Consider the following 20,772-nt stretch of genomic DNA (forward strand, 5'->3'; position numbering starts at 1 on the left):
GAAAGAAGAAGAAAGAAAGAAAGAAAGAAAGAAAGAAAGAAAGAAAGAAAGAAAGAAAGAAAGAAAGAAAGAAATTAGAGCAGACCTTAAGGATAAGGGGGTAGGATAGTCAGGAGGGTTTCTAGGAGAAGAGCGTTCCAGGCAGGCCAAACGGCTAGGAGGAAAGCCGGAGCTGGAGTTCGAGGAACCCCATGGAGACCACCTACAGAGGAGTGATGGAGGAAGGCGCACAGATCACTCTAGGGCCTGATAGGAGAACCGTGGACATTGGCTTTACTCGGAATAAAAGAGGAAACCACTGCAAGGTTTTGAGCAGAGGAGTGCATGATCTAATTCTACTTCTGAAATATCACTAGTGCCTCTGTGTTGAGAACGGAACGTAGGGAATCAAAGATTGAAGCAGGGAGACCACTAAAAGCTACCATAGAAGGGGGTGGCCCCACCCCAAACCGAAAAACTACCCTAATAACTCAGGTAAGAGGAATGTAGATGGGACCAGAGTGGTTGCAGGGAAACAGTGAAGAGTGACAGATCCTGCCTATACATTAAGGTAGTTGACCTCATATCATGAAAGGTTGCCTTTATCTGTAAAGAGAGGAGTCAGATTTCATTGGCTGAATAACTGGGTCAGTGGTGATGTGGTTGCCTATGATGTAACTAATTGCAAACGGATCAGCTTGTAGGAGGGGGGATCAATCTTGAATATGCTGAGTTTAAGCTGTCCTTCAAGTAGAGTGCAAAGTTGAGGATGAGATTAGATTTTTTAAAAGAATTATTTGTTTAATTTTATTTATTCATTCACTTATTTTAATTTTACCAAAGAGAGAGACATAGAGAAAGAGAGAGAGAGAGAAAGTGAGAAGGCAAGCCACCAGGTCCAGGACTCGAACTGTGGTCAACCATGTGAGAGTGTCCAGCACCTTAACCACCATGTCACTTGCTGGTCCCTAGATGAGATTTTAAAAGAGGGAGAGAGAGACCTGAAGTAGAGCTGTAAGTTTGGAATTTGCTGGCATAGAGATGGTAATTCAACCCATGGGGAGATAACCTAAGACTGAGTGTACCCAAAGAAAAGGACCAAGGATTGAGCCCTAGAGAAGTCTAATACTAAGAGGACCAGGAGGAGAGAAACCAATGAGGGAAACTGAGATAGGAAAGTCAGTGAGGTAGGCGAGGAAGGAGTGCCCAGTGCCCTAGAAGCCAAGTAAAAACACGTCGAGGAGGAGGGTGTGATCAGCTGTCTTGCATGATGGGGTGGAGTCAAGTAAAGTGAGATCTGAGATTTGGCCTCTGGATTTAAACATGCAGAATTCACTGGTGACCTTGATGAGAGTAGCTTCAGTAGAATAGTTGGAAGTAAAATCCTGACCAGAGTGGATTAAGAGAAAATGGGAGTGGAACCAGGAGGTGGCACAGTGATTAAGGTACTGAACTCCCAAATCGCTGACTGTGGTTTGGGTCCCGGACCTGGCTGCTTAGAAATCATGCCGGGTGCATGTGCGTGCATCCCCCAGATCCCAGAAGAATGGAGGAGAAGGGATTGCAGCATGGCTACCTTCCTTGTGGGAGGGTGATTTCTCACTTTCCTTCTCTCTGTCTCTCTCCAACTCTAGTGAGCACATGCACCTTATGTCAAAAACCTTTTTTTAAAAAAGGAATTAGGGAATAGAGAAGAAGGGACTGTGGCATGGTTGGCCCTCCAGGAGGTGATTTCTCACTTTCTCTCTGTTTGTTTTCCCATCTGTCTCTCATGCACACAAGTGCATGTGACCTAAAGAATAAACTAAAAAGAAGGAAAGAAAGGAATGGGTCATAACCAGTAGGAAAGAAATGGGCGATATCTGGAGTGGAATGTGGAGTCAAGCAGTGTATTTTTTTTTAAGACGGAAGAAAGTGTATTATGCTTTTATACTAATGAGAATAATTCAGCAGGGTAGAGAAAAATTGTGATATAGGAAATAGAGGAGGGCCAGTGACGATGTGGTGATTAAGATGGCTGAATCCCACATAGCCAACTATGCAGTTCAAATCCCAGGCTGGGCAGCTTGAAAAACACACTGAGTGTATGTGTGTGTGCTCAGAATCCAGAGAGACTCGCACGGAGGTGAAGGATTATGCATGGCACCCCACCTTGGGGAGGTGCTTTCTTACTTTTCCATTCTCTCATAAAAAAGAAAAAGAAAAGAAAAAATAGGGGAAAATTGTGGGAAGGATTTGATGAGTAGGTGAGAGGGGGTGAAATCTGGAGCTCTGCAGAGCGATTGGCTTTAAATAGAACCAATTTGTCTAATGTTAACAGGCAAGAAGGCAGGTATTGGTGCTGGAAGATTCCAGAACATGAGTTAAGAGTGGCACAGATTATAAATCCAGAAGTAGGGGGAGATCATGGGAGTGGAGCGTGGGAGGTTATTCCCTCAGGATAGCTGACTGATCTTTCCTGAGAGCAGAGTTTTATGGAGCAAAGGGTCAAACGGATTTGCCAAAGGATAAGATGATGGTGGTGGTGGTAATGATGAGAACGAGACAGGTCACTGAAACATGGGTACGGTGCTGTGGAGTTTTCTGAACACTTTCATTTCCCTGGTCACACTCGATCTTCACGATAGCTCTATGAAGTATGTAAACTGAGGTTCAGAATCAATAAAAAGAACAATAGAAGTAGTATGACAATGGCATTTGTTGAAAGTTCAATGTGTGACGTTATCCTAACCATTTAATATGTGTTATTTCAATGATCATGACAAGGGGCCAGCAGGTGGCATAGTGTTTAAGGTGCTGGATTCCCAAGTGGTCAACCACAATTTGAATCTGGAGGCTTGAAACTCTTCTTAGTAGGGAAGAGAAAAATTGTCATGTGGGAAATAGAGGAGGACCAGTGGTGGAGTGGACAGTGGGAAGTTATTATTTTAGAATAGTTGACTGATCTTTCCTCAGAGCAGAGTTTCATGGGGGTAAAGGGTCAAAAAGGAGATTTGCCAAAGGATGAGATGATGATGGTGGTGACTGAAAGATCAGCTATTCTAAAGGGATAACCGCCCACTCTCCACTCCCCCTCATTTCAAGTCAAAAGCTTGAAACTCATGCCAGGCATGTGTGTGTGTCTGTGCCCGAAATCCTGAGAGGAGAATAGAGGAGAAGGGATTGTGGTGTGGCCATCCACCCTGGGAGGTGATTTCTCACTTTCTGTCTCTCTGTCTCTTTTTCTCTTCGGCGAGTGCACACACCCTATAGCAAAAATCTCTCAAAAAAATAATAATAATTATCATGACAATCTTAGGAGGTACAAATCCCCATTTTACAGATGACAGGACTGAGGCTCAGAGAGAACTGTGATGAGAGAATTGAGGCTCAGCAAGTTGCCCAAGGGTACATAATTTATGAGTGGCAGAGGCAGGATTCAAACCCAGGTAGTCTGACTCCAAAAGTTGTACCTGAGGGTGGGAGAGGACAGCTTAGATCACCCACTGGGTCTCCTGACTCCCTCCACTACTCCTCTGTCCTGCCAGACCCAGTGCACTGCAGAGTAGGGGGGTACAATTCTGATCTCCAGGGGCCCCCATATTCCCAAGCCAACCTCACCCCTTCTGGTCCCCTGACAGGACTGTCCTGGCATGATGACCTCACCCAGTATGTGATCTCCCAGGAGATGGAGCGCATCCCCAGGCTCCAGCCCCCAGAGCCCCGTCCCAGGGACAGGTGAGCAACCTTGTTCAACAACTCTAGGTGCTGAGGCCGAGCGGGAAGGATGAGGGGAAGGTGCCCCCAGACCAGCAGGCTGGAGCACAGGTAAGAGGGGTTCAGGAATGGTCACTCTGACACATCACAGGCTTAGTGAGAGCTGAGCTCATCCTGGGGATTCAGAGAAACAGGGGCATCAAGAATGTTTTGAAAAACACTGACACTTTTTTTTAGAACTATTTATTAATTTTATTTATTTTTTTATTTGGCCAGATAGAGAAAGTGAGAAAGCAAGCCTCCAGGTCTGGGACTTGAACTGCAGTTGGCTATGTGGGAGTCTAGCACCTTATCTACCATGCCACCCCAACACTTGATTTTTGTTTGTTATTTAAGAGGTTTTTGCCTTAGGGCATGTGCACTTGCCAGAGAGAGAGAGAGACAGAGATAGTAAGAGGGAAAGTGAGAAACCACCCCCCCAAAGAAATGGCTACACTCCAATCCCTTCTCCTTCATCCTCTTCCCGGGATCTTGGGCTCATGCACCCATGCACAAGCTCATGCACCCAATGTGAGTTTTAAGTCACCGGGTCTGGGACTCAAACCGCTGTCAGCCATGTGGGAGTCTAGCAATGTAACTGCTATGCCATCTGCTAACCCCAACAGTTGTTGTTAAGCTTCTTTAAAAGAAGTTTAAAATAGTAATCATGTACAAATTAGATTTTGTTGGACCGAAGTTGTTGAATGTTCAGTTTCATTGCTTTGTGGACTTGTACAAGGGGACTTCAAAAAGTTCATGGAGAAAATGGGATTAAAATACAAGTCTAGGGACCAGTGGGTGGTATGGCGGTTAGGGCGCTGGACACTCCCACATTGCCGAGTATGGTGTAAGTCCAGATCTGGTGGCTTGCTTTCTCACTTTCCCTCTCTCTCTCTCCATTTCTCTCTATGGTCAAATTAAAATGAATGAATGAATAAATAAAATTAAATAGATAATTCCTTTTAAAAAATGAAATAAAATACAAGTTTATTGGGCTGGCAGGTGGCAAAGGACGCTGGACTCCCATTTGGTCAGCCGTGGTTCGAGTCCTGGACTTGGTGGATTGGTTTTTCAGTTTCTCTTTTTCACTTGCTCTGTCCCTCTCTGGTCAAATTAAAAATAAATAAATAAATAAAGTTAAATAAAACAATTCTTTAAAATAAATAAATAAATAAAAATACAAGTTATTTTGGTGCAAAAGTTTGAAATCCAAGCATAGTTTTTTTTTTTTAATAATATGCATTTTCCTTGAACTTTTCAAAGATTTGTATATAGCAAGAGATACCATCGCCCTTTAGTGGGTGGGGCCCCTAAAGTCATCATTCGGACCCTGCAAAGCAGAGAGCAGACGAGGTCCATGGAGCTCAGATGGTGACAGCAGGGAGAAGAAGGCACAGTGGCAGGATGGAGTGTATCAGGGGACAGTCCTGAATGTTTGGACATACACTCAGACAGCCAGGTCTGGGGACATGGCACACAGAGCACTCACTGGGTGAGCTGCAGCCACAGTCCATCTGGAAAGGAGCCCAGCCACCTTCCCCTGTCCTTCTGTCCTCTGTCCCTAGCTCATGCTCCATGAGCCTCTGCAGCCATGTTTCAGGGCCCCCTGGCATGCTTTCCAGGGAGGCAGATGTCCCTGGCCTGGCCCTCTGGCCATCCCCAATCCCCTCTGCCCATCTCTTGTTCCCTGAGGCCACCCCATTTGCCATGAGTTCGATTCTACTCTGAACTTCTGAGCCCGTCCGGCTCTCTCCATCCCTGCCTTGCAGGATGTCTTTGCCCTCGTCCCATACAACCAATACACACACGTGCACACACATGCGCTTTGCTTTCCTTCCCAGATCTGGCTTGGTGCCCAGGAGACCTGGTCCTGCTGGGGAACTGCTTTTCCAGGGCAACCCCACTGGCTCTGCCCCTGCTGCTCCGCACAGGCTTCCACGGCCTCTAGGAGGCGGGGGCGGAGGTGGGCCAGGCTCCCCCCTGTCGCCTCTGCAGTCTGAGCTGCTGCCCTCTCTCCTGGAGCATCTCCTGCTGCCCCCACAGCCTCCCCACCCTGCCCTGAGTTACGAGCCTGCCTTGCTGCAGCCCTACCTGTTCCACCAGGTGAGCCCTCCATTCCGGCCCACCTCCACCCTACCCTGAGCCCAGACTCCTGTTCTTACCCAAATCTCTGGTTCCCTACAGTTTGGCTCCCGTGATGGCTCCCGGGGTTCAGAGAGCCCCCCGGGAATGGTCAGTGTGGGCCCCGTGCCCAAGGCAGAAGCCCCTGCCCTTCTCAGCAGAACTGCCTCCAAGGGCATGTTTGAAGCCCACCCTGGCCACTCATACAGGGACCTCCCAGGGCCTTCACCTGCTCAGCTATTCCAGGACTCAGGGCTGCTTTACCTGGCCCAGGAGGTGCCAACAGCTAACAGGGCCAGGGTGCCAAGGCTGCCAGAGCAAGGGGGCGGCAGCCAGGCAGAAGACTCCGCAGAGGGCTACGAGGAGGAAGGACTTGGGGGACGTGGGGAGAAGCCTCCTTCGGCAGCAGGGCAGCCAGGTAACTGTCCTCAGCTCCTGTCTCCCTGCATGTGCACATTAGCTTGTCTTTAAAGCCACTCGTACATTTAGGTAATGTCTACTGGCAGGCTGAGCTATGCCAGGCCCCCAGGTGGGCAGTGAGGACAGTGGGGTGACATGACTCTTCAGACTGAGAGCCAAGATCTCTCTGGTGGGCCAGAAATTAGGTCCTGGCCCAGGCAGGTCTTTTCCCCAGTGTGTGGATGAGGGCTGGGAAGGGGAGGGCACCAGGGCCCTGGTGTTGGAGAAGACCTTCAGCTATGTTAGTCCCTTCCCACCCCAACTCGCCCATCTGCATCTCACAAGTTCACCCGCCACCCATCCCTAAGCTCTGTGTCTGGCTCCAGCAGACGGGACCCTGCAGAGACTGGCCGCTGTGCTGGCGGGCTACGGGGTGGAGCTGCGTCAGCTGACCCCTGAGCAGTTCTCCGCCCTCCTGACCCTGCTCCAGCTGCTGCCCAAAGGCACAGGAAGGAATCTGGGTGAGTGTCCAGGCAGAGACCTGCAACTTTCAGCTCTGGGGAGGCCTCTGGCACCCCTCCTCAAGGCCATATAGAGCAGCCTGGAGGGGAGGAATCAGGCTCAAGGGAAGAGAGTTCTTTTGAGACAAAGGGCCATTGTCAGCAAAGGTCAGGGGACAGGAGGCAGGCGAGTAAGCTGAGGAGCTAGACCAGGACAAGAGGAGAAGGTGGAAGCAATGGGAAAGAAGCCAACAGAGGGCACAAGCAGGGGTAAGGAGGCATCAGTAGGGTGGGCAGGGACCAGCAGGTGGTGTGATGGTTAAAGACGCTGAACTCCCACATGGTTGACCGCAGTTCAAGTCCCAGACCTTGCGGCTGGCTTTCTTACTCCCCCCCTCCCACCCCCGTCCCTCTCTGGTCAAATTTAAATAAATAAATAAATAAATAAAGTTAAATAAAATATTTCTTTTTTTTTTTTTTGTGAGAAGTTTTTGCTATAGGGCACACGCGTTTGTCAGAAAGATAGAGAGACAAGACCAGCAGTTAGCATAATGGCTATGTCGCTGAACTCCCATGTAGCTGACTGCGGTTTGAGTCCTGGCGCACGCGCCCAAAAACAAAAAAACCCCCAAAAAAAAAAAAAAAAAAAAAAAGAAAGAAAGAAAAGAAAGAAAGAGAAAAAGAGAGAGAGACAGAAAGCAAGAAATCACCCCGCATGGGGATGGCCACGCTGCAATCCCTTCTCTTCCATTCTCCTCTCGGGCTCTTGGGCACACACGCACACTTGCCCAGTGTGAGTTTAAGCCACCGGGTCCAGGACTTGAACCACAATCGACTACATGGGAGTCCAGCGACATAGCCATTATGCCATCTGCTGGTTCCAAATAAAATAATTCTTAAAAAAAAAAAAAGAGAAAGGGTGGGCATGATAATGAAGGCCAAGGAGGGGCATGACCAGTGCTACTGAGAAGCCAGTAGTTGACGAGAGAGGGAGAAGAGCTTTGCGTGGTGTGGCCGTTGTAAGGGAGGAGTTAACAGAACAAGCAAGTGTAAAGTGGAAGCAAAGAGGAACGAGGGTTTGCTTAGGATGAAACCAATGATGGGGTCTTGGTCATCTACTGGGAACAAAGGCCGTGACAGGTCTAACAGGCTCAGGGTCCCTGGCCCTTTCTGCAGCCTGTGTTGTGCGAACCTAGGCCTTGGCTCTTGCTCCAGACTCTCGTTTTCCTATCCCTGCAGGAGGGGTTGCAAATGCTGGTGCTGACATCAAGAAGGTGAGTTCCCGGCACCTCTCTGACCCACAGAAGTCCCATGACAGCATACTCCTTGGTCAAAACCTAAATATTAGGATTGGGACCCGGAGTTTGTATCCTCTGGTCCTTTACTTTGCACAAACCAAGGCCCAGAGGCTGCAAGTCACTGCCTAAAGCCCCCCCACATCAGGCTGATGACAGAGCTCGAATCGAGGCCACAACTCTTGATTCACTGTGCCTTTCACTGCAGTCTTTTCAGACCATGCTCTGAGGGTCTCTAGGGGCAGAGGGAGGCTATAGACAGGCTCCGGACCCTTTGTGGCTGGAAGCATCCATTCTTATCTATTTATTTCCTTTTTCAAAAAAGAATTATTTCATTTTATTATTATTATTATTATTATTATTATTAATTTGCTATAGAGCACATGTGCTCACCAGAAAGAGATAGAGAGAAAATGTAAGAAAGCAAGCCACCAGGCCCAGGACTCAAACCATGGTCCACCATGTGGGAATGCATGCCTTAACCACCATGCCACCTGCTAGCCCCCAGGCTTCTACCTATTTCATGAGTTTGACTTCTCAGCCTTTGTGGTTAAGCAAGAAGTCTACAGGCCATTGCCTGCCTGCGTGTCTTCTACCCTCACCCTAGCTTCTCTCTCTAGCAGTTCTCCCCACTCCATCCTCGTCCTGTGGATTATTACAGACCATGTTCCATTCATTGAGTCCTTCCTTCCTTCCTTCCTTCCTTCCTTCCTTCACCCAATCAGTGCACACTTTTTGGGTGCCCTCTCTGTACCCAGTGGTGCATTTTGCCCTGGGGATAGAAAGCTAAACAAGTCCTAAGTGAGCCAGCAGGTGGCACGGAGGTTACGGCAGCTGCTCAGCTCAAGTCCTGCACTCAGTGGCTTGAAAATCACGCCTGGTGTGTGTGCGTGCATGCCCAAAATCCTGGGAGGAGAATGGAGGAGAGGGAACTGTGGCATGGCCATCCCTCATGGGGAGCAATTTCCCATTTTCTTTCTCTCTCCTCTGGCAAGTGCATGTGCCCTATAGCAAATTTTTTAAAAATGGCATAGTGTGGTTGAATGAATAAAAAATCATAATAATAAATGGGGGGGAAAAAAAGAAAAAGAAAACAACAACAAAAGAATCCTAAGCTTCTCTGTGGAGAGCCTGGAGTCTAAGGTGTAGACTTCCTCCCTCCCAGCCCTCCACTGTCCAGAAGCCACACCTCCATTCTCTCTTCTAACAGCCGACAGGGGAGCAAGCACAGGGAAGAGGCACAGCAGAGCCTCCATCCCCCATGCCCTCCATGCCTGGACACCCCACTGCCAGTTCTACCACCAATAAAGTCCAACAGGTGCTGAGTCCAGGCTCCTCTGAAGCCCCCAAGACTACCAGCCGCCCTCCCATACCTGTCCTTCTGGAGAAGAAAAGTCCACTGGGCCAGAGCCAGCCCACGGTGGTGGGACAGCCCTCAGCCCGGCCAGCAGCAGAGGAGTATGGCTACATCGTCACTGACCAGAAGTAAGGGCTCCTGCCTGGGGAAGCCTGGGGGATTGGGCTGGCTTGCCTGGCAGGCAGCAGGGTGAGAACTCCAGGTATGAGGGAGGCAGGGAGATGGTGGGCTGCTCTGCAGCCTTGGAGGAAGCCTGTTTTGAGAAAGTGAGTGAGATCTCCCACCTTTCTCCTTTGCCGGCTCCCCATCTCAGGCCCCTGAGCCTGGCTGCAGGAGTGAAGCTGCTGGAGATCCTGGCCGAGCACGTGCACATGTCCTCGGGCAACTTCATCAACATCAGGTGCACCGGGGGGCCTTGCTGGGGGTGCTAGGGATCTCAACGTAGCTGGAGGGGTCGGGAGGAAGGGAGGAGAGCTGGGGCTCAAAGACCTCCCAGCTGTGCTGAAGGTACAGCCTCACCTAGCTCTGCCTCTGGCCCCTCCTGTACCTTCTTGGCCTCAGACACTCTGTGGAGCAGCTCCGATCTGCTCCATCCCATCCTCTAATGGAGAGGGCCAGAGCCGGCCTCTTCTGGAGTCTGGGGTCTAGGAAGGTTCAGGGAGTAACGCAGCTCCTGTTCGGCAGTGTTGTGGGACCAGCCCTCACCTTTCGCATCCGGCACAATGAGCAAAACCTGTCTTTGGCTGATGTGACGCAGCAAGCTGGTAAATACCACCCCCAGGACCCCAGGACTGGTGCTAGCCCCAGCCCTAGTGGATCTATCCAGGCCTGTGGCTGATGCTCCCTTGAAACATTCCCAGTCCATATGGGCCCTGACTACCACCTGGCCTAGCATGACTTGGCGCGGAGACCTTGTGGGGCTGGAGATAGCCTGACCTGTGATCTTCCCGCAGGGCTTGTGAAGTCCGAACTGGAGGCACAGACAGGGCTCCAGATCTTGCAGACAGGAGTGGGACAGGTATGTGCTAACTGGAGAATCAGTCAAAACTCCAGAGGGCTGATGTTACCCTCAAGAGTTGGAGGCGAACTTGGGGAGAATTAGAGCTAAAACCTCACATACCTGGCAGGCCAGCAGCCTTCAAGCACCAAAATAGCCCCTCCCATGAAGTTCTCTTTCTGACCAGAAGATGGCGCTGGTGACTCTCCTCCTCCTCCTCCTCCTCCTCCTCCTCCTCCTCTCTTCTGCTCTCCGGTGATGCCGAGCACATCTCCTCCTCCTCCTCCTCCTCCTCCCTTTTCCCAGAGGACCAGCCTTCCACACAGAGGGAGCCAAGTCTAAATTCTAAGGGAAAACCTTACATGGAAAAGACATTTTACTCAAAATATGTCTTTGTTCCACATCCAACACTGATGCCTCATATTCTACTGTTCCTTGGGTTCTCTCCCCACTTCTTTTATTTTAAAAGAATTATTTTATTCATTATTATTATTATTATTATTATTCTTTAATTTTAACCAGCAAAAGAGAGGGAACGTGAGAAAGCAAGCCACCAGGTCTGGAGCTTGAACTGTGGTTGGCCCTGTGGGAGTCCAGCACCTTAACCACCATGCCACCTGCCAACCCCTCTCCATCACGTTTTCAATGTGAATGCCCCTGCAGAAGATCACTAGTAGCCTCTGACACTGTGGTGCGGTTCAGGTGGTCCAATGAGAGTTAAGGAGGATCTGGGGCTGGCAGGTGGCATGGAGGTTTTGGTGCCGGATCATACATGGCTGGCTGTGCAGTTCAAGTCCTGGACCCGAAAGCTTGAGAATCACACTGAGCACGTGATTGGTCACTTGTCCAAAATCCCCAGAGAAGAGCGGGGGAGAAAGGGTTGCAATGTGGCCAGCCCCTGCAGGGCAGTGTGTGTGTGTGTGTGTGTGTGTAATTTTTCACTTTTTCTCTGGCAAACACAGGTGCCCTCTAACAAAAAATAAAAAACAAAACAAAAAAAGGAGGAGGAGGACCCGAGCCTCTGACTGTCCTCTACACCCCTCCCCTCCCCTGCCCCACCGTGCCCAGGAGATGTCCCCGCAGGAGTGTGGCTTGGGACAGGAGTGAGGAGTAGCCTAAATCTGCCCCGCCACTGCTCCCCACTGACTCGAGCTTGTTCCCACAGAGGGAGGAGGCAGCTGCAGTCCTTCCCCGGCCAGCCCACAGCACTTCTCCCGTGCGCTCCGTGCTGCTGACTCTGGTGGCCCTGGCAGGCGTGGCTGGGCTGCTGGTGGCGCTGGCCGTGGCTCTGTGTGTGCGACAGCATGCGCGGCAGCGGGACAAGGAGCGCCTGGCAGCCCTGGGGCCTGAGGGGGCCCATGGTGACACTACCTTTGAGTACCAGGTGTGCATCCCGGAAGCCTGCTGAGGACAGGAAATGTCTGGGGGCATCCTGAGTCTGGCCTGAGTGAGGGCAAGGGCGAGGGAGTGAACTTCCATCCCTGGAATGTCTGGGCGGAGGCTGGAGCTGCAGTGGGGTATTTGTGGGGGGCATATTTGAATGGGTTGGCACTAGGAGCCACTGGTTCCTAAGGCTCTTGCCAGTGCTGTGATTCTGGGGTCTGCGGGTTCCACTGTCGTATCGGAGGTTGTCCTAAGCACCACTCAAGCAGAACAATGCTGGAAAGGACCGAGGGCCACAGTGAAGACCCCGCCTTGAGGAGATGGGTTTGATTTTAAGTCAAAGATGAGCCTAGGGACCCAGACTAGAGCCCAGCGCCCTGTCGAAAGGCTTCAGGGGACCCTTCCTGACCCTTCCTCTGCAGGACCTGTGCCGCCAGCACATGGCCACAAAGTCCCTGTTCAACCGGGCAGAGGGCCCGCCAGAGCCTTCCAGGGTGAGCAGCGTGTCCTCCCAGTTCAGTGACGCGGCCCAGGCCAGCCCCAGCTCCCACAGCAGCACCCCGTCTTGGTGCGAGGAGCCCGCCCAGGCCAACATGGACATCTCCACGGGACATATGATTCTGGTCAGGACAGGGCCTGGGCCCAGGGGGTGAGGGGCCCGGGTGGTGGGCGAGGCGGGCTGGTGATGTGGGCCAGAGCCAGGCTGCGGTGCCCCTGCAGGCCTACATGGAGGACCACCTGCGGAACCGGGACCGCCTGGCCAAGGAGTGGCAGGCCCTGTGTGCCTACCAGGCCGAGCCCAACACCTGTGCCACCGCGCAGGGGGAGGGCAACGTCAAGAAGAACCGCCACCCTGACTTCCTGCCCTGTGAGTGAGCCAGGGGCCAAGCTGGCCCAGCTCTCTCTGCCGGGAGCTCTAGAAGGCCCGGGGGAGGGGACTGAGTGGCCGCAGTGCCCGGACTCAGATAACTGAAGGGCTGTCCGGGGTGGGATGTGGGATCTGTGCAGATGACCACGCTCGCATCAAGCTGAAGGTGGAGAGCAGCCCTTCTCGGAGCGACTACATCAATGCCAGCCCCATTGTGAGCGGCCCTCCCTCCACCCCTGTCCATCCTATCCCGGCACCTCCCACCCCAACCATGGCCGCAATATCCCAGCGTGGACATGAGGGCGTCTCAGTCTTCCCCAGACCCTGGCCGCTTCCTCCAACCTAGTCTCTCCAGGGTGGCACTCCCCATTCTGCCTCACGGTGTATCTTCCTTGCCACCAGATTGAGCACGACCCTCGAATGCCGGCCTACATAGCCACCCAGGGGCCACTGTCCCATACCATTGCGGACTTCTGGCAGGTGCGCTCTTGCAGGGAGGCCTTCCCCAGGGACCAGGGTCCTCGCAGCCAGCCAGGGCCTGCCAGCCTGGAAGAAGCTTAGCTGGTCTCTGTTCCCAGATGGTGTGGGAGAGTGGCTGCACTGTCATCGTCATGTTGACCCCGCTGGTGGAGGACGGCGTCAAGCAGTGTGACCGCTATTGGCCAGATGAGGGCTCCTCCCTCTACCACGTATATGAGGTCAGCAGGACCCCACAACAGGGGCGACAGAGTGGGGAAGGTGGATGGTGGTTCCTACTGAGAGGAATATATGTGTATAAATGTGTATAGGCATACACACATTTATCCACATACATGCATATACGTGTGCATGTGCATACATGTGCATGCGTGTCCTGGGTAGGGCTGAGGAGCATTTATAGGGACTTACAATAAAGGTGCAGAAATGAACTGTCAAACCACTGAAACTGAAGTACAAAGCTAAAAGCCCAGGAAGGTGGGTATACCCAAAGACCAAGATTAAGACTTAATGGAGTTGGGAACCAGCAGTTAGCATAATGGCTATGTCGCTGGACTCCCACGTAGTCGACCGCGGTTCGTGTCCCGGACCCGGTGGCTTAAAACTCATGCCAGGCGCGTGTGCATGCGTGCCCAAGATCCCGAGAGGAGAATGGAGGAGAAGGGATTGCGGCGTGACCATCCCCCCTGGGGGGTGATTTCTCACTTTCTGTCTCTATGTCTCTCTCTGTCTGTCTGGCAAGCGCACGCGCCCTATAGCGAAAATCTCTCAAAAAAAAAATTAAAAAATTAAGACTTAATGGAGTTGAGCATAATTTAGCTAAGTTTCCTGGTGGCCAAAGCAAAGAGACTCCACCAGTTACATATGTTGCTTATGTAAAATAGAAGTGAACTATTTCACTAGAAAAAGGATAAATAGGGGGAAACTAGAATGAGGCACAGAAGGAGAGAAAAGAAGAGATTTCAGATAAATTGGAGAAAATGTCCCCCCTCCATAAGACAAGAGATCTTGGGACCAGCAGTTGGCGTAATGGCTATTCGCTGGACTCCCATGTATTCGACTGTGGTTCAAGTCCCAGACCCGGTGGCTTAAACTTACACGGGGCACATGTGCCCAAGGTCCCAAGAGGAGAATGGAGAAGGGATTGTGGCATAACCATCCCCTCTGGGGGGTGATTTTTCACTTTCTGTTTCTCTGTCTCTCTCTGTCTTTCTGGCGGGCACATGCACCCTATAACAAAAACCTCTCAAAAAAAAAAAAGAAAAAAAAGACAGGAGACCTTAAGAATATAACAGGGGGACCAGCAGTTGGTGTAATGGCTATGTCACTGGACTCCCATGTAGTTGACTTCGGTTCAAGTCCCGGACTCGGTGGTTTAAACTCATGCTGGGCACGTGTGCATGTGTGCCTAGGTTCCCGAGAGGATAATGGAGGAGAATGGATTGCAGCATGGCTATCCCCCCCAGGGGGAGATTTCTCACTTTCTGTCTCTCTGTCTTTCTGTCTTTCTTGCGAGGGCATGCGTCCTATGGCAAAAAACTCTCCAAAATTTAAAAAAAGAGAGAGAATATAACAGAAGGTTCTCACAATGAGCTTCCAGCACCAAGTGAGCATTGGAAAGGTCTTTTTATTATTATTATTTTATTTTATTTATTTATTGTTTAATTTTGCCAGGGAGAGAGGGAGGGAAAGTGAGAAAGCAAAGGCTGCCAGGTCTAGAACTCCAATGGTGCTTGGCCACGTGGGAGTCCAGTGCCTTAACCACCATGCCACGTGCCAGCCCCCTTGAAAGTCTTTTTTTATTTTTTAAGAGTTATTTTATGTAACTTTATTTACTTACTTATTTTAATTTTGACCAGAGAGGGACCGAGTGAAAGAGAGAGAGAGACAAAGTAAGAAAGTAAGCCACCAGGTCCGGGACTTGAACCACGGTGGGCCACATGGAAGTCCAGCGCCCTTAACCACCAAGTCACCTGACAGACCCTTGAAAGTCTTTTTAGAAACCTTTTTTTTTGGGGGGGTTTTGGTCATGGTTAAGGAAAAAAATCAAATAAGAATGTTACAGAATTTCATCCAAGATTATGGTACACGTAGCAGAGACACTTTGATAACGCCTGTGAAGAAGAGGAAGGAGAAACTCCGACCTCGAGGAGCTCTGGGTAACATCTGTATCTAGGAGGAAAAGCTGCCAGCTGTCCTGACAGCAGATACGTGACGCAGTCAGCCAGAGTTCTGCAGGACAGCTGCGACAGTGGGGCGGGTAGTTATGCTTCCTGGAAGATTTAGAATTTGAACCAGCCTCGGAGGCTGGGAAGATTTTGAGCGGCCGAGAAGGTTACAAGGAGCATGCGCGGAGCCATAGCGGCTGGGGCACCTCTGCCTGCTCAGGCCTGGGCCCCCCTCGGCAGGTGAACCTGGTGTCGGAGCACATCTGGTGCGAGGACTTCCTGGTGCGCAGCTTCTACCTGAAGAACGTGCAGACCCAGGAGACGCGCACGCTCACGCAGTTCCACTTCCTCAGCTGGCCGGCAGAGGGCACTCCGGCCTCCACCCGGCCCCTGCTGGACTTCCGCAGGTGAGCGCCCGTGCGCCTCCCTGGAGCCGGGGCAGGAGGGGGCGGCCCGAGGCAGGCTCCGAGGACCCTCGGCAGAGAGCAGCACCGGAGAGGCGCCGGGAGCCGGGCTTCCGCGCCATCCCCGGCCCACCAGCTCCTCCTGGGCCTCAGGAGCCCCGGCTCTGACCTCTGACTGCTCCCTTCCGGACCCCACCCTGCCTCCCCAAAACCAGGACTGATGTTCTGCCTGGCTGTGCGCCCCCCGCACCCCACCCCGCGTGGCCCAGCTGCGTGGCTGGTCTCACTGAGCTGTCTGCCGTCTCCCTCCCATGCCCTGCCTCCCGTGTCTGTCTCCTTTCCCTGCTACCTTCAAGAGGGCTGCCTTTCTGGCTCCTCTCTCCTCCCCTCTCCCTCCGTTTGCCCCCCCTCCACCCCGCACTTCCTTTTCCCTTTCTGTTCCTCCTGTCCTGCTCTCTCCAGGCCTCCAGCACATTATCTGTCTTGCTGTCCCCTCTGTCTGTCCCTCCCTCCTATCCCTCTCCCCATTTTGCCCCCGTCCTGTCTCTGCATCTGTCTGTTTCCCATTCTATCTTCCACTTTCTCCTCTGGTCTTTCCTCTTCTCTCTCCCTCATCTCTCTGTCTCTGTCACTCTGTCTCTTGCTGTCTCTGGCTCACTGCTTCCTTCTGTCTCCACCTCTCCTGTTTCCTCTCCCTCTCTGTCTCTGTCTTCCCCACCTCCCTCCCGACTGTGCCTATGTACCTCTGCCTACCTCTGTCTCTCTGCCTTCCCCTCCCTTCTCCTCTCTCTCTCTCCCTCACAGCTGCCAGTGTCATTTTTGTGATTTGCAGCTAGTATTCTCACTCCAGTTGCATAGTCACAAAAGTGATCATTGGCAGGTGTGGCTGCTGCATGGACAGGACAGACAGGACTCGGGGGCCTGGGACACCCGGAGGCTGCTGGGAGAGCCGAGGGCAGAGTGTAGGAAGGGACAAAGACAGTCCGAGGGAGTGTGGAGGACCTCTGAGCTCGAGGACTTGGTGGCGCAGGTGGGGCTGGCACAGGAAGCTTTCTGAGGGGCTTAGCCTGGACCACCACAGACACCAAAGCCAGGCCAGGCCAGGCCAGGCCTCAGCATCCTCTGCCGTGCTCAGCTCCAGATACGTGGCCGAGAACCTGCCCCCGGGACAGGGGCCCACCCACACTGCAGGCTTGTCCTGCCTCTGCCCCTCACCAGGCTGGCCTGAGGTCTTGAGGTGCCGGGCAGAGGAGCAGAGCTGCGGGTGGGACCTGGGTGCAGTTCCTGACCCTCGGGACAGTGCTTTCTGACTGGGGTACCTGAGGCCTGAGGAACTGGGATCTTAAAAACGAGTGCTGGGTGCTGGGGTAGCAAAGCGATTTCCTTTCTCCCACATTGAAAAAACCCTGATAGCGCTAGTGCGTGGATCTGTTAAGGCTGCACAGGTAAGCTAAAAGGTTTCTTTGCTTTAGTTTGGGATCACTTAAACTCGGCTGGTACCAAACACCAGAACCAATTCATTGCTGTTTAATAAATACGTTTGGCAAAGGTCTACCAGAAGGAAGGAAAATTAACAGAAGAGGTCTCAGAAAGTGACTCCAGGCACATTCCCTGACCTATCTCTGTTCCTTTACCTGTGGCAGATGATGACACATATTTTAAGGGGTTGTAATATGACTATAGGATAGAGTATGTAAAATCTAATTTAAGTGCCTGGCACAGAGCAAGGCCTCGATTAATTCTAGATACTATCTATTTATTTATTTAGAGATTTTTGCTATAGGGCTTGTGCACTCACCAGGAGACAGAGAGACCGAACACAAGAGATCACCCCCCAGGGGGGAGGGCCATGCTGCAATCCCCTCTCTTCCGTTCTCTGCTCAGGATTTGGGGCATGCATGCTATACACCCAGTGTAAGTTTCAAGCTGCCGTTTCAAGTCCTGGGTCCGGGACTCAAAGCACTGTCAGCCACGTGGAAGTCTAGTGTCTTAACCACTATGCCACCTGCTGGCCCATTACTTATTTGATTCCCAAAGGGCACCTGTACTTGCCGAATAGAGACAGAGTCAGGGAGAAAGCACATTCAGTAGGGTGTGGTCACACCACCATCCCAGTTACGCACCCTGCGGGGATTTGGGGCAGGCATGTGCACCAGGTGGGTTTTGCAAGTCACCAGAGATGGGATTTGAAATGAGGTTGGCCATGTGGGAGCCAGTTCCCTTAACACTAGGCTATGGGACCAGCCCCCTAGATATTCTTTATTATCATTATTATTGAATGGTTGGACAGCACTCTCATGAGGCCTTTTCAACCCCAGCCCTCTGTTATACCAGCCAATGTGCTAGAAAACCATGTGGACTCTGTAAAACCATTCAAAGTCTCCTCACCCCTTAGCTGGAGGACCGCTAAATTCCAGAGATGCTTCTGAAATAATCTGATAACCCCTGAGAAGGTTCTCCCTGGTCCTGGCTCAGAGATAGTGCCTCTCAAAGCAAGAAGGTCATGAGGGACACAGGCAGGTGGGGCTACTGAAGCAGAAAGAAACCCCCTGCTCCCTGCTGAGCTGTGGTCAAGGGCAGCAGAAAGGACTGAGGTCCACACAGACTCCAAGTCTTTACATAATCCAGCCAAAGAGTGCGGAGCTAAAGGGAGGCTGTCCCAGGTGGGCAGATGCTCAGAATCGAGAGGTGGTCCTCCCCGGGTCAGCTGTGTCCAGGCCTTCCTGGCATCGCAGCCGAAGAGGACCACTCTGAGCCAATGGAGAGGGGAACAGGTGGGGAAGGGATGTGGCAAGATGACACCCCCCCATCCCCAGAAAGGCCATCTCTCAGACTCCGGGCAGAGGGAGCTGTTGGCTTAGTATTACCATCAACCGTTGCTCTCGTTTATTGAGTGCCGAGGGGGCCGACCTTGCGCTGAATCCTCCCCATGGGTCATCTCACGTAATCGTCATAAGAACCCTAAGGAGAAGCCCCCCATTTTTCAGGGGAAGAAAATGTGGCTCACAGAGGGTAAACCAGTTGTCCCAGGGCACACAGCACCAGTGACAGAGTGCCCTGGGGCCACCCACACCAGCCCCAGACCTTCCTCAGCCCCAAACCCTTTCTCCTCCCTCTGCGTTGAGCGTGGGGAGGAGAAAAGGAAGCAGGAGAGGCCGTGGCCTGTGCTACGGCCCCCTTGCCCCGCTGGCGCCCTCTGGCCTCACGCCCACGTCTTGTTGCAGGAAGGTGAACAAGTGCTACCGTGGCCGCTCCTGCCCCATCATCGTGCACTGCAGGTGGGTGTAGGGCTGGGGCCCCCAAGAGGCTGGAAGAGGACAGGATCCAGGCCAGAGGGTCCCATGGGGCCTTCCTGAGTCCCGCTCCCCTCTCTGGTCCAATCCCTGTGACCTGTTCATCACCTGCCTGTCCCTTTGATACCAGCAAACTGTCACTCAGGGGCAGAGTCCAGCTTACCATCTGTTTAATCATCTATGAACTAAGAATTAAGTTCGCAGTGTTAAATGGCTGACTGAAAAAAAGAGAAAAGCATGTGACAGACCGTGAGTGGCCCAAAGGCATAAGGATCGGGCCCTTCACACAAGTGTCGGCCCAGGAAAAGCCTGCCACAGGGTGGAGAGGCCATGGGTCCCCTGCTGCGGCCTCCACCCCAGGGCTGAGCCACGTGCTTCTGTTCAATTGTCCCATTATCCAGGTGACACCCCAAGGTCAAGGTTCCCCATTCAAGCCCCAGGGCCCAGGTGTTGTCACCAGGCCCTCATCTGACTCACACCCTCCCTGAAGCCAGCTCTAGCAGATCAGCCAGTGTCCTCCCACCCCAAACTTCCCAGCCTCCTAGGTCCTGCCCATCCTGCTGAGCCCCGAGCTCAGTGGGTCGCCAATTCGTTTCAGTGACGGTGCAGGGAGGACGGGCACCTACATCCTCATCGACATGGTCCTGAACCGCATGGCAAAAGGTAGGCATGCCCCCGCAGGCCCTGGTTAGGGTCTCGTCTCTCGAGCACCCCTCTGGCACCCCTGTCTGGTGGCTCACAGGGGGTCAGGTCGTCACACCCCTCTGCGCCATCCCCCTCAGTCTCCTACCCCCGGCTCTCTGGGTCCCGTCCTCTGGACACACCCTGAGCAGTCCGTGCCCCGCCCCACCTCCAGGCGTGAAGGAGATTGACATCGCTGCCACCCTGGAGCACGTCCGTGACCAGCGGCCTGGCCTTGTCCGATCTAAGGTGACTGTGCCTCCCCGCCCCACTGCCGTCCCCTGCCCTGGAACCCACTTGGCCACCCCAGGGGGCATCATACCTTTTCCACCTGCCTCTGCACCTCCTCACCCTCCTCCCAAGGCACCCGCCCTACAGCCTCCCAGGCCTCTACCCGAAAAGTCCTTCTGGGTCAGAAGCAGAGGCCAGGCCTCCCTGTGACCCACCTGTCACCACCCTTCCCCAGGACCAGTTTGAATTTGCCCTGACAGCCGTGGCAGAGGAGGTGAACGCCATCCTCAAGGCTCTGCCCCAGTGAGCGCCCCCAGGGCACTGGTGGACGGCCCAGCCTCTGTGCCCTCTTAGCCTGCGTGAGCATCTATCTGTGCACCCCTTCTCCCCCCAACACACCACGGCCCCTCTCAGGCATCCCCAGCCCTTCCACGAGGAGAGTGAAAGGAAACGGAAGCGGGAAAGGATGGCCCAGCCTCACGCATGTCCGAGCTCAGGGCATCCCCTGGGGAGCTGGCAGCTGGCCAGGAGAGGACAGGACGTGGGCAGCAGTTCTGCCCAGGGCCTCCCTCTGCCCAAGTTCCTGGCCCCCTCTGCCATGGCTCTGGAAGCTCCCGACATGTCTGTGTGTCCCACACCTTCCAGTGTGGACAGGACAGCAGGGAGGGTCGCCAGACCCAGCTCCTCTCACTTTCCCTGCCACTCTGGCCTGCTCCCTTGACCCCTGCCTCGGGCACTCTGCCCTCCCCCCCCACCACCACCCTCAGGCCTCTTCCCACCATGTGCTGCTCAGCCTGTCTCCCTCTGGCACAAGAGAACATTTCTAGAAAAATCTACTTTTGTATCAGCGTGAATAAAGTTAGTGTGTCGTCTGTGCAGCTGCA

At 52.8% G+C, this 20,772-nt stretch overlaps 1 protein-coding gene across 3 annotated transcripts in view; it reads left to right on the forward strand.

The window, feature by feature from the left end:
- PTPRN (protein tyrosine phosphatase receptor type N) overlaps nt 1–20,772 on the forward strand; it is a 24,278-nt gene extending 3,506 nt beyond the window's left edge. The window contains exons 4-23 of one of the 3 annotated variants that reach the window (XM_006168618.3): nt 3,600–3,696; nt 5,556–5,817; nt 5,899–6,253; nt 6,621–6,755; nt 7,974–8,008; nt 9,240–9,514; nt 9,700–9,786; nt 10,071–10,150; nt 10,340–10,404; nt 11,549–11,767; nt 12,189–12,389; nt 12,487–12,634; nt 12,775–12,848; nt 13,037–13,114; nt 13,213–13,332; nt 15,520–15,686; nt 18,908–18,961; nt 19,575–19,639; nt 19,833–19,906; nt 20,124–20,772. In XM_006168618.3, the coding sequence (XP_006168680.1) occupies nt 3,600–3,696; nt 5,556–5,817; nt 5,899–6,253; nt 6,621–6,755; nt 7,974–8,008; nt 9,240–9,514; nt 9,700–9,786; nt 10,071–10,150; nt 10,340–10,404; nt 11,549–11,767; nt 12,189–12,389; nt 12,487–12,634; nt 12,775–12,848; nt 13,037–13,114; nt 13,213–13,332; nt 15,520–15,686; nt 18,908–18,961; nt 19,575–19,639; nt 19,833–19,906; nt 20,124–20,195 (2,663 nt within the window). In that variant the 3' untranslated portion in view covers nt 20,196–20,772. The remainder of the gene's footprint in view (nt 1–3,599; nt 3,697–5,555; nt 5,818–5,898; nt 6,254–6,620; nt 6,756–7,973; nt 8,009–9,239; nt 9,515–9,699; nt 9,787–10,070; nt 10,151–10,339; nt 10,405–11,548; nt 11,768–12,188; nt 12,390–12,486; nt 12,635–12,774; nt 12,849–13,036; nt 13,115–13,212; nt 13,333–15,519; nt 15,687–18,907; nt 18,962–19,574; nt 19,640–19,832; nt 19,907–20,123) is intronic. The other 2 variants (XM_006168619.3, XM_006168621.3) reach the window with 2 other exon arrangements.

The sequence above is a fragment of the Tupaia chinensis genome, unplaced genomic scaffold (assembly GCF_000334495.1).
Source record: "Tupaia chinensis unplaced genomic scaffold, TupChi_1.0 Scaffold145907_1, whole genome shotgun sequence".
In the NCBI taxonomy this organism is placed as follows: Eukaryota; Metazoa; Chordata; class Mammalia; order Scandentia; family Tupaiidae; genus Tupaia; species Tupaia belangeri.